Below are 12457 nucleotides of genomic sequence, written 5' to 3'. Positions count from 1 at the left end.
GCTATTTTGGTATTGAAAGCCCACTGATGCCAGCACCAGACTGTGCCTACATAATTTCAGAGGGAAAAGTACAAAAAACAGAAGCATCAACTAGAAACATAAGATTATTTATGAGTGGGGGGAAAAAAAAGATTACTTATGTGTACGAACAGAAAAAAGACCAGAAGGACATATTCCAAAATTAACAGTGGTTATCTCTGAGTGATTGGAAATAGTGATTGTTATCCCCATTTTCATTTCTCTGTGTTTTCTAAATTGTCTCTAATAACATGCGTTACTTTGAAAAAGAAGGAAAAAACCAATAGGTATTTCACAAAAAAGGAGGTGCTGGCCTAAGAGGCAGGAGCACGCACCCAGCTCCTCCAGGGAGGGCACGCCGTAGGTTTCGTCATGGTTCTCCTGGATCTCGGCCGGGCAGCTCTCCATCTGATGTCTGGTCACGGAGGCCACAGGTTTCTTGGGCAGCTCCATGCGGCTGATGATGGCCTGAAAGCGCTTGTAGGTAAGTGGTGGCTTCTGTCCATTTAGTTCAATGATCCTGGGAATCCCAAAGTACACTTAATGTCACTCACAAGGCCTTTCATTTCAGGTCCCCTGCCCACCCAGATAAGAAGAGCCCAGCCCCAGCTGGTTTGGCTCAGTGGATAGAGCGTCAGCTTGTGGACTGAAAGGTCCCGGGTTTGATTCCAGTCAAGGACACATGCCTGGGTTGCAGGCTCAATCCCCAGTAGGGGGTGTGCAGAAGGCAGTCGATCAATAATTCTCTTTCATCATTGATGTTTCTAGCTCTCTCTCCCTCTCCCTTCCCTTCCTCTTCTTTTTTATTTTTATTTTTATTTAAAAGAAGAAGAGCATAGACTTCAAAGGCTTGGAGGGTACCTTTCCTTATCTGCTCATAGGTCCTACCCCTAAGTAGAAAGGAGAGGCAAGGGCAGCTACGTCTCCATTTTACCGAGCAGGAAATGAAGCCCAGAGAGCTGGAGCAGGTGCCTCAGGTAATGGAGCAAGGCAGTGCCAAAGCTGGGACTCAATCCCAGGTTCCCTGGTCGACGTGGAGCCGCCTAAAGACAGACTGACCAGATCTCTCTAATCTCAGAAAAATCCCCATTAGCCTTCTTGATACTCAGCCTGGTTGTCCAAGCCATAGGAATCCCCGTGGACCTTCCTCTATATCCCGGCAGAGTAAGCCTTGAGGAAGTTCTTTGATAAGGGCTGTAAATGTGTTCCTTTGTGAAACAATCATTCCCTTGTTGGCCCGCATTTTCTAGAACAAAGAGGTGCAGAACAGCCTCTCCCCCCTAAACCAGAGACTGGGGCTGGGGTTATTAATAGCAACAACTAATACTTAAAGGGTATTTGCAGCTTACAAAGTATTTTTTCACGAACAAGAGAAACAGCTGTACTCAGGTAATAAGAAAAGATATAGGAGAGTGGAGAATTGAGGCTGTTTACATAAAGATAAATTGGGATGGGTTAGAGCCAGATTCCCGGGGCTGTTGTTGACCAAGAAGCAGCTTAAGCAAACCACCTGGCGGGGTGAATTCATTTCTCAGTGCGGCTCTCTCTCCTCTTCTAGCGGAGATAAGAGGCTGGCTGCAGGGCCCGCAGTACCTCCCCAGTCCTCCGCACGTGGCAGAAGGAGGAGTTCCACACCCAGCACCTCCTCCAGAGAGCTCAGCTCACGTGCAGAGCTGTGTGACCCGCCTTCTGGCAGCTACCCACTGGGTCGGGGAGAGGGAGGTGGGGAGAAGCAGCAACAGCAGCAGCAGGAGGGTGACAGCTCTGCCAGGGAAGGGGAGGAAAGGGTTTCCTCCTAGAATCTCTGAAAGCACAGAGGCCTGTCCCCAGGGAAGGAGGCCACTCTAGTTATCAGCTCTCTGCAGGGATCTCTAAATGCCTGACCTGGAAAACCAGATAGTCAGGGGAGCCCAGGGAACTTGTACTGGGTACAGAAACCGGACCTCTAAGAACAGAGATCCTATGGGAGGGGTAACATTTAGTGTCCACTGAAGTCAGAGGGCAGCCTTTGAGGAGCAGGACTGGAGTTGGGAGTATGAGGAGTGGATGGGACTGGAGCATATTAGGAGCAGGTCTGTGAAGACCTTCAGTGGGGATCCTCACTGCTCCATCTCTTGGACCTAAAGAGCCTCTTTGCACCCAAGTCAGGTAAAGCTCTTTGTGACCTGTTCTACAAACCCAAACTCTGGTCCATTTTCCTCCAGCTTCTAGAAAACTCCATACATCATGTGTTAGGCGGCTCTATTGCTAAACTGCCCTGAGTTCTGCTCAGCAAGGACACAAATCACCAACTCCCCTGGGGCCTATCTCTTACCTGTCCAGGTCATAGAGAGTATGAGAGTTCTCAGTCACCACCTCCACACCAGCCTCCTTGGCCATCTTCATGATGGCGGCATCCCGCTCTTTCCCAAAGGGTTCAGAGTCATATTCAAAGGTCAAGCGGGTCACCCCCCATTCCTGTGGAGAGAGAATCTGTTACACTAAACACTGTGTGGGGAGGAGGGGGAAGCTGGGGGCTGGGTGCTAGGTGCTCAGCTCCATCCTGGGAAGGAACAGAGCAAGTGTGGAGACCTGTCAGAATGGGCTGCAGAACACACTAGGGACAGTGATTTGAACTGGAAAGTAAACTGCGTGAGGTTCACAAGGTTTGAGGACAGGCCTTTGAGGTGAGGCCAACGGCACAGCACCTCTGAGCCGGAGGCTAGTGGTCTCTGTGGAGTCAGGAGAGGTGGGTAGCCCTGTGCACTTGCTGTATCATTGCAGTAGGAGAATGCAGCAGGAGGCTAGAAATACATTGCTCTTAGGGGAGCCCTGTCCCAGCAAGAGGCACTGGCTCACGGGTGGAAACAGTGGAGGATGGGATTGCCTCCTCCCTCCTGCTCGGCAGGCCTTTCCCAGAGCTCCTCACAGCCCTGCAAACTTCTGGCCTAGTTTTCTTGGCAGACTTGTACTATGTGTAGTGGTTTCCACAGCAACACTCCTGAGGCCAGCAGCAAACAGAGCTAATAAACTCCAGCTCTCAGAGTCGGGAAGGAGGAACAAGCCTTAGTCCAGAGGTCACAGAAATCAAACCAGTCAGGCCACATGTTAAAAAAGAAGGGAATTCTTTTCTAAGTATTTACTTTTTTTCTGATAGAAATTTCTAGATTTTCTAGCCATGTTGAAAGAAAGCTTGCCTTGTGAACGGTTGTACAGATGACCCACAGAGCATGCAACTTAGCAAAAAGAAAACCATATTCTAACCAATGGTCATGGTGTATTAAAACTGTCAACTCCTTGGGGCAAATGTCCTGCCATGCACAGGCTGGTCTGGTCCTGACTCGGTCCTGCCTGGGGTGTGGGTCCTGAACAGGGTGGTTATCCTTGTCCAAGGATAATAGCACTAAACATTTATGAAGCCCTACTATGAGCCAAGTACCAGGCTTAGCAGTTCATACAGATTATATTGTTAAATACTCAGTACCTTGTGGATAACAGTAAAGTGCTATTAGATGACACCTTCTCCAAGAAGCCTTCTTTGACTTTCTCCTTCAATATGATTCTCCTGCACCTCGCCCTTTTCCATCACAGTGTTTATTATATGGCAGTGAGGTTGCCCATTACCTGTCTGTTTACCCTATTAGAGTGTGAATTCTCAGAGCAGAAACCATGCTGTCTCATTCATCATTACCCTAGTGCCTAGCATGGGGCGTAGTACATAGTAGAAGCTCAATCAATATTCTTTGAATGACTGATCTGTGTTTCTGAGATGTACTAGGTTGGCCTTGGCTGTGCTGGGAGAGAGGGGGGCAATGCAGAGAGAGATGAGTGGCAAATGTTTAATGGTGTGGACGTTAAGAACACAACTTTGAGTCAGAGAGCCTGGGCTCGAATCCTAGATCACCATTTCCTAGCTTCATGACTGTGAAGTTATAGTTTCCTCACCTGTACAGGAGGGATAGCAGCACTTCCCTCTTAGGGCTGCTGTGAAAAATAAGTGAATGAACGTATGCAAAGCACTTACGTAAAACAGTGCCTGACTCATAGTCAGCCCTGAATGAAAGGTGGCTATTATCAACACCGGGTGCTTTGTATATGTGCATTTGTGGGGAGGTGAAGTGAATGATGAAGTGTTTACTGAGCTGCTTGCCTGGACATTAAACCTTTCCTCCTGTCTTGTCCCCCAGAAAGAGTAGGAAGGAAGTTGGGTGGAGAGGGGCCTAAAAACAATGTGGGTGCTGAGGATGAGGGGAGACTACCCTAGAGCCCTCTGTCCATGAGTACTTTTGCCTCTGTGTGGACTTTAAAATGAGCTTTATGAAAGGCCTGGGGGAGAAGAAGTGGGCTGGCTATCTGATATAGCAAACAGGCCTGTGTGGTACCCACATGAAGATGTGATCAGCCACTTACGCCAGGGGAGGCAGGGAAGCTCCCTCAGAAAGGCTGACTCTTTTCCCAATTAGCAGAGCAAAGAAAGACAGGAAACCTCGCCCTCAGACTCCTGGCGTGGGAAGAGCCCTAATAAATCTTGCAGGCTTGAGCCAAGGAAACATCCAAGGAAGCATCCGGGGTGGAATAACTTGCCACATCCCATGTCTGGACTGAGCTGGGAACTTTCCAACAAGACACTGGTTACACCGAATTTTTTCCTTAACACAGTTTCATTCTGTCGGCAAGCTGACCGGCTGCCTTTGTTCCAACTCCTCCGGCAGCGGCCAGGCCAGCCCTGACTGTTTCCGTTTCCTCGGTCACAGTATCATCTCTTTCAGTTTGGGGGAAACCCTAGGGAGCGGACTCCCACTGTCTTCTCTCAGACTCTGCACACTTACCTTGAATAGCCTTGGGAACACGTCCGCTGGCTGTCCCCGGACTACAAACAGGCGGGAGTTCAGTTTCCTTAAACTTGTGTCCAAATCTTCCAGGGACTGAAGTAAGAACCTGCAGAGCCCACAGAGGCCTTGTTAGTGGTAACATCATACAGTGTGGCTCTCTTTCCTAACCAAGCCGGGAGAAGCTGGCCCACTGTTTACGCCAAACAAGTAGCATCATTAATACCAGGACCGAGAGGCCTAGGGTCTAGGTCAGCAGTGATATGGTAGGAGATCAACTGAAATTCTGGTTTTGCCCCTTACTAGCCACATGACTTCAGGCAGTTACTTAACCTCTTTAGCTCGTTTTCTAACCTGCAGTGTGGAGTTGATGTTAGTGCCTCTCTAACATCAACTATAGAATTGTTAAGAAATGAAAATCAAATAATGCATGAAAAACATTTAGTACAGTGCCTGGCATAAAGAAAACCTGGGTTAAATGTGAGCTGCTTCTATTCTTGTTGTTTCTCTGTGATCAGAAGCAAGTCACTTCTGCCCTCTCAGCCTCAGGCCCTGTGTGTAAATACTCACTCATCACAGGGCTATGAGAATCAAAAGGGAGAACAGATGAGAAAACCATCAGAAAAACAAGTGCAATAGGGTAGTAGGGAAGGCTGAGGTCCTATTAGCAGACTCTGCATTAGCTCTGAAAAATCCTACCTACCCGGATCCAACAGCTGCCCTGCCTTCTGCGGTCATGCTTTGGGCTGCGTGCATGTCTACTGCCACAGCCCCACAGCCTGGGCGGGGTCCCCAATTGCCAGGGTTTTGTTTGGCAGGTGGTTCACTCTCCAGGGTTCTGGCCACCAGGTTCTCATCCAGAGGGAGAAGGCCTTAGAAGGTACCCCTTCATAGGATATCCTCGTATGCTTTCGGGGATGGAGATTGGGTTGGGGTAAGGAACTCCAGATACTCAAGTCACCTAGCCTGAGATCTTTCATCAAGGGAAAGGGAAAGAAAATAAGAATTTGTTGAATGCTTTCAGTGGTTTTAAACATTTTTTAAATTATTTATTTATTGTTGTTAATGCTTGCCTAAGGATATTTTTCATTGATTTTTTTTTTTTTTTAATTTTAACCAGGGTCTGAGCCAGGAAGGAGCCTGCAACTAAGGTACATGCCCTTGACTGGAATGGAATCTAACCCGGGACCCTTTGGTCCACAGACCAAACCAGCTAGGGCTAGAATTTTTTTATATGACCACAAAAATTTACTAGCTGTTCAGCTAGGCCTGTGGTCGGCAAACTGCGGCTCACGAGCCACATGCGGCTCTTTGGCCATTTGAGTGTGTCTCTTCCACAAAATACCACGGCCTGCGCGAGTCTATTTTGAAGAAGTGGCGTTAGAAGAAGTTTAAGAAATTTGGCTCTCAAAAGAAATTTCAATCGTTGTACTGTTGATATTTGGCTCTGTTGACTAATGAGTTTGCCGACCACTGAGATAGGCAGAATCAATTTTCTGAGAAATTCCATCAATATATCTTATAATATGTGTTTTACTTTTAAATAAAATGAAATTAACATTTTAAATAGATAGCTATTTATATAGTTCAAAGTTCAAGGCACAAAAGGGTACAAAGTAAAAAGTTCCTCCCCCTGAGTCCCTAGGAATTTAATTTCCCTCCCCAAAGGTGACCAATGTTATCAATGTTATTATATAACTGCCTTGCATTTTAAGTGTGTTTTCTTTTTAATTCCCTCAACACATTTTGAAGGGAAATATTATCCTCTTTATAGATGAGGAAAATGAGACACAGAGAGGGTAATTAATTTGCTTAAGATCACAATTATTAAGTGACGAAGCTGGGATTGGAGACTACCAGTCAAACTGTTTTCTTCTCTGTCCCCCATTCCTAAGGCTTCTTAGTGACACAAACACTGCTCCAGGAGCTGAGATTCTGCAGGCCCTCATGTGTTTGCAGTCCCTCTCACTGACAAACACAAACCTGACTACAGGCAATGCACTGACATTCTGATCTTCCTCAGGAACTAAGCCCTGACCTGACAGGCCAGACTCTTGCTATCTACCCCTTAGCATCTCCCACCCATCTCTGACAACAATGGGAATCGCCAGATTTTATTTTGAGCACAGCAAAGCCCTGTGCCTCTGGGCCAACACATCACATACCCCAACTATAGACACATAGTTGGGGTAAGGTATAGTTGGGGTAAGGAACTCCAGATACACAGCGACTGTTCCCAGGCTGCCAACTAGAACCCGCCCTCGCTGCGACCTCTGATGTCAGCAAGCAACACTCCCACAGGGTGAATGCCACAGACCCACATTCCAGCAGGAGCTGAGTCCAAAGCATCATACTAGACAGAGCGTGCAGAGACGCTCCAAGGGCTTGTGATGGGAGACTGATCCCCACGGGGTTGTGATGGGAGACTGGCTGAACGGTGTGTATGAAAACCAAAAGCTCTGCCTCTGTGAATTTCTGTTTTTGAAAAGCTGACACCCTCAGAAAGGAAAGCTGAGAGACGAGTGACGCACTTGCATTGGCCTCCTCCCAAACCTCACCACTCCTCTCAGGAGGAAAATGAGAAAACCACGTACATAGCCTCATGCCACCTGAAACCTGGGCCCTGCCACACAGAATGCCTAGAGATAACTGGTGACAAATTACACAATTACACAACCCCAGGACAGACTGTCCTCCATCTGGGGCTCCCAGGAATTTCCTTGCCATGCATTTTGGGGGCCTCTCCTTTCACAGTCCACCAGGTCACCTAGAACTTTCACTTGAAAATGTAAATAAGGCTGATATGCACATTTGAAAGCTATCTTCTAGCGCCTTCTATAGAACTTTATTTCTAGACTTCATGTACTAAAGGAAGAGATTCGTGGCAATATCTCTTAAATATAGATAACCCCATGAGAGTCCTTTTCATCTTTGACAAGAGATATCTATAGCTGAGGCAAGGAGCAGAAGGCCCAACTCTGCTAATAATGATGATAATAGCAACAATGAACATTTAAGGAGCATTTTCAATAAATGAAGCACTCTTCTACTTGTTACCTCATTTTACAGATGAGAAAACAGGCACCAAAGAGAGTAAGTAATTTGCCCAACTCAGACCTAAATAAATGGGTCAGCATCTACCTTCTTAACCACCAGGCTCCGCTGCCTCTTGCCAGGACTCACTGCCTGAGCACTGACGCTACGCTGCCCAGGACCTTTGCTCCCAGACCCTTGCTCCTCTGAGGATCAACATCGTGACCCACCCAGAAGCTTGGTGAAATGCAGACTCTCAAAAGCTCCATCCCAGACCTCCAGGATCAGAATCTGCATTTTAGCAAGATCCCTGGTAAATCCTTTGCACGTGAGAGTTTCAGAAGCTCTGTTCTAGAAAACAGAACCTTACTCCTAGCTCTGTTTATAAGGTGCCTTTCTTCTCTTCTCATTTGTTCCTACGAAACTTTCTCTCTTTGGATTCTGGTTTCTGCCTCTGCTTTGGCATTCTAGAAATATTATTACTTTCAAGACCCTCTTTCACCAAGAGCTGCAGGGCTCCTCCAGGAAGGGAGGCCTCGGGATGGCCCCCACAGGAGGCAACAGGCCTCTAGGAGCCCCAGCCTTCAGGCAGCTATAGCACCCCCTTTGAGGCTTGCCAGGTGACAGCTTTGCATAACACCAAAGGAACCCGGAGCAGTGCTGCTACTGGACAAATGCTCATGGGGGCAGGTATGCGCACAGAAGGTTGAGCCTTCTGTGCTCCCTTAGAGCCTTCTCTCCATCTGGCCAGTTTCTCTTTATTTCAGTGAGGGGGTGCTCTAAAGAAAACTGGCCTGGGCTTTGGAGATGGCAGTGCTTGGGCTGGTAGCTCACCCTTGGCAACTCCAAGCTGAGCTCACATGGCCAAAATTCAGGGCACACGGACCTGTGTGAGCAGTTAAAGCTCACCCTTTGGATCAGACATGTGCAACTGAATTACATTACATAAATGCTCTGGAACCAGAGGCAGACAGCACTGGAGAAAACCAAATTGGCATTTCCAAAAATATAGAGAGGACCCTGTAATTCATGACTCCATGGGGCTAGCCCTTTAGATAAGACAGGCAGATCCTTGGGCTGAGAATGAGACAGCAGATATTTAAGGAAGGCCTTCCTAGAGATGGCAGATTCTGTTGGTGTTGCCAGGGTTAAGCCCCATGTTGGGCACCATTAACGCTGGGGTTCTTGTCCCAGCATTAAGAAGGGGTTCAGCAATCTGGAGAAAGGCTGTGCATAGATCAAGCAGGAGTCCAGAGACGAAAGATAGTTTTGAAAGGCATTGGGGGTCAGAGGAGCTTCAGCTAAAGACTCTTTGTCTCAGGACCCCGTGCTTTTTATTAATACAATTTGTCCTAAGGCAAGGTGGAGATAATACACTTCAAAGGGTAGGGTTTCAAAACATTAATTTGATGAAACATAAATATTTTTATTTCTTAAAAAAAAAAGAGTAGGGTTTACAGAAGCATTGTCAGTTTGGGGAATAGCCTACAGCTGTTCAGGTGTTTGGCCAACAGGAGGCAATAACATGTAGATTAAGATGCCCTGAGCTGTCTGGCAGTTAACAAACATCCTATTCATGTTTGGGGGAGATGCTTTTTAGCTGTTCCAACATGTAATTACATATGTGACTCAGCCCTTGTTGAGCCCCCAAGCTTCATCAACCTTTTGATAAAACTCTTGTAATTATGACATGCTGGAATTGGCTCCCAGCAAGATTCTGTGTTGAGGAGTATTTTATTTGTTAATAGGAGGAGATAAGATGATAGTGAATTCTTTTTTGGGTCCAGGTCACCCTGGATCAAGTTTCTCTGCTTCAAGCCAAGTTTATGTAACTACGATGATATGATAGGCTCACTCAATCTGGATACAGAGAATATTAATAGACATTAATTTCTCCTAAGTAAGAGAGCTTATTAACCCCACAGAAAGGATAACACAAACTCACAACTCATATCACAGATTGATCTCTAAGTATCACTCAGTTAAAAATATATTCATTCTTTCCTAATTGCAAAGAGAAAGATGAATCTTTTCATCTCTTTTGGACAAATGAAAACATTTCCTCAGCAGCAGAACCTTAAAGTGACATGCCCAGTACCAGTGCAAACGGCTCAGAGAAAAATAAATTTTCCCAGCAATAGACTATGGTTCTCAATCCCCTTCTTGCTGACTGAATTCCAGGGAAGAACTACCCACGTCACTGACAGCCCAGCAGTGTTAGGTCCCAGTGCTGGGAAGAGAGACACATTGTTCTCACTGGGCATTCTCAGGAATTCGCAGTTTACATCATTTATTAATTCTGAGCCATGTGGGCTGACACTCTATTTCTACCAACTCCCTCTGTCCCAAAAGCTCCTGAATGCAGGTGCAGCACAGAGCCAGGGAGAAAATGACTTAAATAAAAAGTGAGATGAACTGTTGCCAGCACCTACCTAAGTTGCATTAGGGAGAGAAAGGTATCTTACAAGGGCCTATTTTGAGTACCTATTTTTAAATCTAGAAGCTGCTCACAGCCCATCTTTTTTTTCCCTTTCTTTTGTTCTCACTGCAGTACCTCCTTCCAGATGCATGGCAAAGGGCTGCCATGGCTGGGTGGCTCAGTTGGTTGGAGCATCATCCTGGACACCAAAAGGTTTTGGGTTCAATCCCCGGCCAGGGCATGTACAGGAGGCAATTAATAGATGTTTCTTTCCTCTCTCTCTCTCCCCTTTCATCTCTCTCTAAAATCAATAAACATACCCTCGGGTGAGAATTAAACAATAAAAAGGCTATAAAGGATTTAGCCAACTAGTGCTCAACAAAAGAAAGTCCTGAGACACAGCTACAATTAGCTCATAAGCTTCCCACTACCACCAAGGCAAGGAGTATGCTGGTCCTTTTCCTATACTAATAAATGCACGTATTTCTTGGTTGCCTGTCTCTGTCTTCTTTTACTCTTAGGAAGTGCCATTCATGGTTATTTTAATCTGATTCATCTGCCCAAAATGCTGTGAAGGAGGCAGTGTAGGAGGTGCAGGAGGACAATAGAGATTGTGCCACCCGTTCCCCCCCCCCCCCGCCCCTTTTCAGATGGCCCAGGGCACACCCTTTCTAAGGAGGCTTCTCAGAGGCAGCAGCTGAAGTGTTTGCAGAGCTAGGATGGCATGCTGCAGCACAATTCTCCCAGACCACTCCCAGATCCACAAATAGCCACCGGAAGATTCACACACTGCAGTTATGCGGAGGTACTGCGGGCTCCATCACTCCCCCAACCCCCAACCGTGTGCATAAAGCAGTCTGCAGCTCTGCCCTCCACCTGATTACGGAGCAGAGAGTGTGGTTAGGTGGGGGTAGTAGGAGTGTTTCCAGGCCCCGGAGCAGTTACCATATTCGACTTGCTTTGTATTATTTCACCTGTTTCTTCTGAATGCCAAAACTAAAGACTTCCTGCCAATGCACTGCGACATTTACCAAGTTCCGGGGCTCAATTTGTGGTTCTCTAGTCCAGTGCTTCTCAGGCTTTGCTGCACACGAGAGCCTTAAAAACCCTGGTGCCCAGGCCATACTCTAGAACAATTAAGTCGGAATTGGGGGAAGAAGGAGCTCAGGCATCTTTTAAGGATCCTCCAGTGATTCCCATGTGCAGCAAGACTGCTCTAGTTCACCCTCTATTTTTATTTATTTCATGACATTTAGTTCTACTAAATTACAGTTGTTTACTTGTATTCCTCCATTAAAATGTCGGCTCCAGAGCTCTGGACACCACGATGCTTGTTCACTGCTGTGTCCCTGGTAGCATCTAGAGCAGTGTCTGGTACTCATTAATTGCTCAATTAATATCTGCATTGCTGCACAGCCTCTGACTGGACTCAGGCATCAACTGCTATATCCTTTTCTCTTTTCAGTGGCTGGAAAGCACAACCACAAAAGGGTCATCCACAAAAATCCATAAATACCTTATTCCTAGCAAATCTGAATTTAATCAACAAGTTTTTGTTGTTGATTTTAAAAATATATATATATTTTTATTTATTTCAGAGAGGAAGGGAGAGGGAGAGAGAGATAGAAACACCAATGATGAGAGTGAATCATTGATCAGTTGATTGGCTGCCTCTGCCCCCCCCCCCCCCCACTGGGGATCAAGCCCAACACCTGGGCATGTGCCCTTGACCAGAATCAAACCCAAGACCCTTTAGTCCGAAGGCCAATACTCTAGCCACACAGCTAGCGGCTGTTGTTGATTTTTAACCTCCACTACCACAAAGGAGCAGGCAGTCCTATGCAATGACCCCTACAACCCAATAAAACAAGAAACTCCTCTGTGACAATGTAACAAGCAGGCAGCCTTATTCTATTGACTCTGCTCTGATTGGCACACTGCCGCAAGAAGACAGGCAAAGTCTGAGGCTTGGTTTAATGTCCATGGTAGGGATGGCCGTTTGAGGATGTTTGTCAAACCCAGGCCTCTATCTATGGAAACTGGAGCAGAGGCAGAGCAATAGAGCAGGCTGAAAATGGTGTGGGTAGGCTCTCCGAAGGACTGATTTTAGTCATTCCCTCTACATAAATGGGGCAGGAGGGGGCATTTCATAGACCCACTGCGAGGAGCGCTTACTCTC

At 46.7% G+C, this 12457-nt stretch overlaps 1 protein-coding gene across 1 annotated transcript in view; it reads right to left on the bottom strand.

The window, feature by feature from the left end:
* Positions 1 to 12457, bottom strand: part of CRY2 (cryptochrome circadian regulator 2) — a 29130-nt gene that overhangs the window by 14969 nt on the left and 1704 nt on the right. The window contains exons 2-4 of the mRNA XM_079789449.1: positions 4827 to 4935; positions 2333 to 2475; positions 354 to 538 (exon numbers count right to left, since the gene is read on the bottom strand). Of these exons, the coding sequence (XP_079645575.1) occupies positions 354 to 538; positions 2333 to 2475; positions 4827 to 4935 (437 nt within the window). The remainder of the gene's footprint in view (positions 1 to 353; positions 539 to 2332; positions 2476 to 4826; positions 4936 to 12457) is intronic.

This window comes from Cnephaeus nilssonii (genome assembly GCF_951640355.1).
Source record: "Cnephaeus nilssonii genome assembly, chromosome: 13".
NCBI classification, from domain to species: Eukaryota; Metazoa; Chordata; class Mammalia; order Chiroptera; family Vespertilionidae; genus Cnephaeus; species Cnephaeus nilssonii.
Note: the sequence above shows the minus strand (reverse complement) of the source record. Positions and strands in the feature narration are given on the sequence as shown.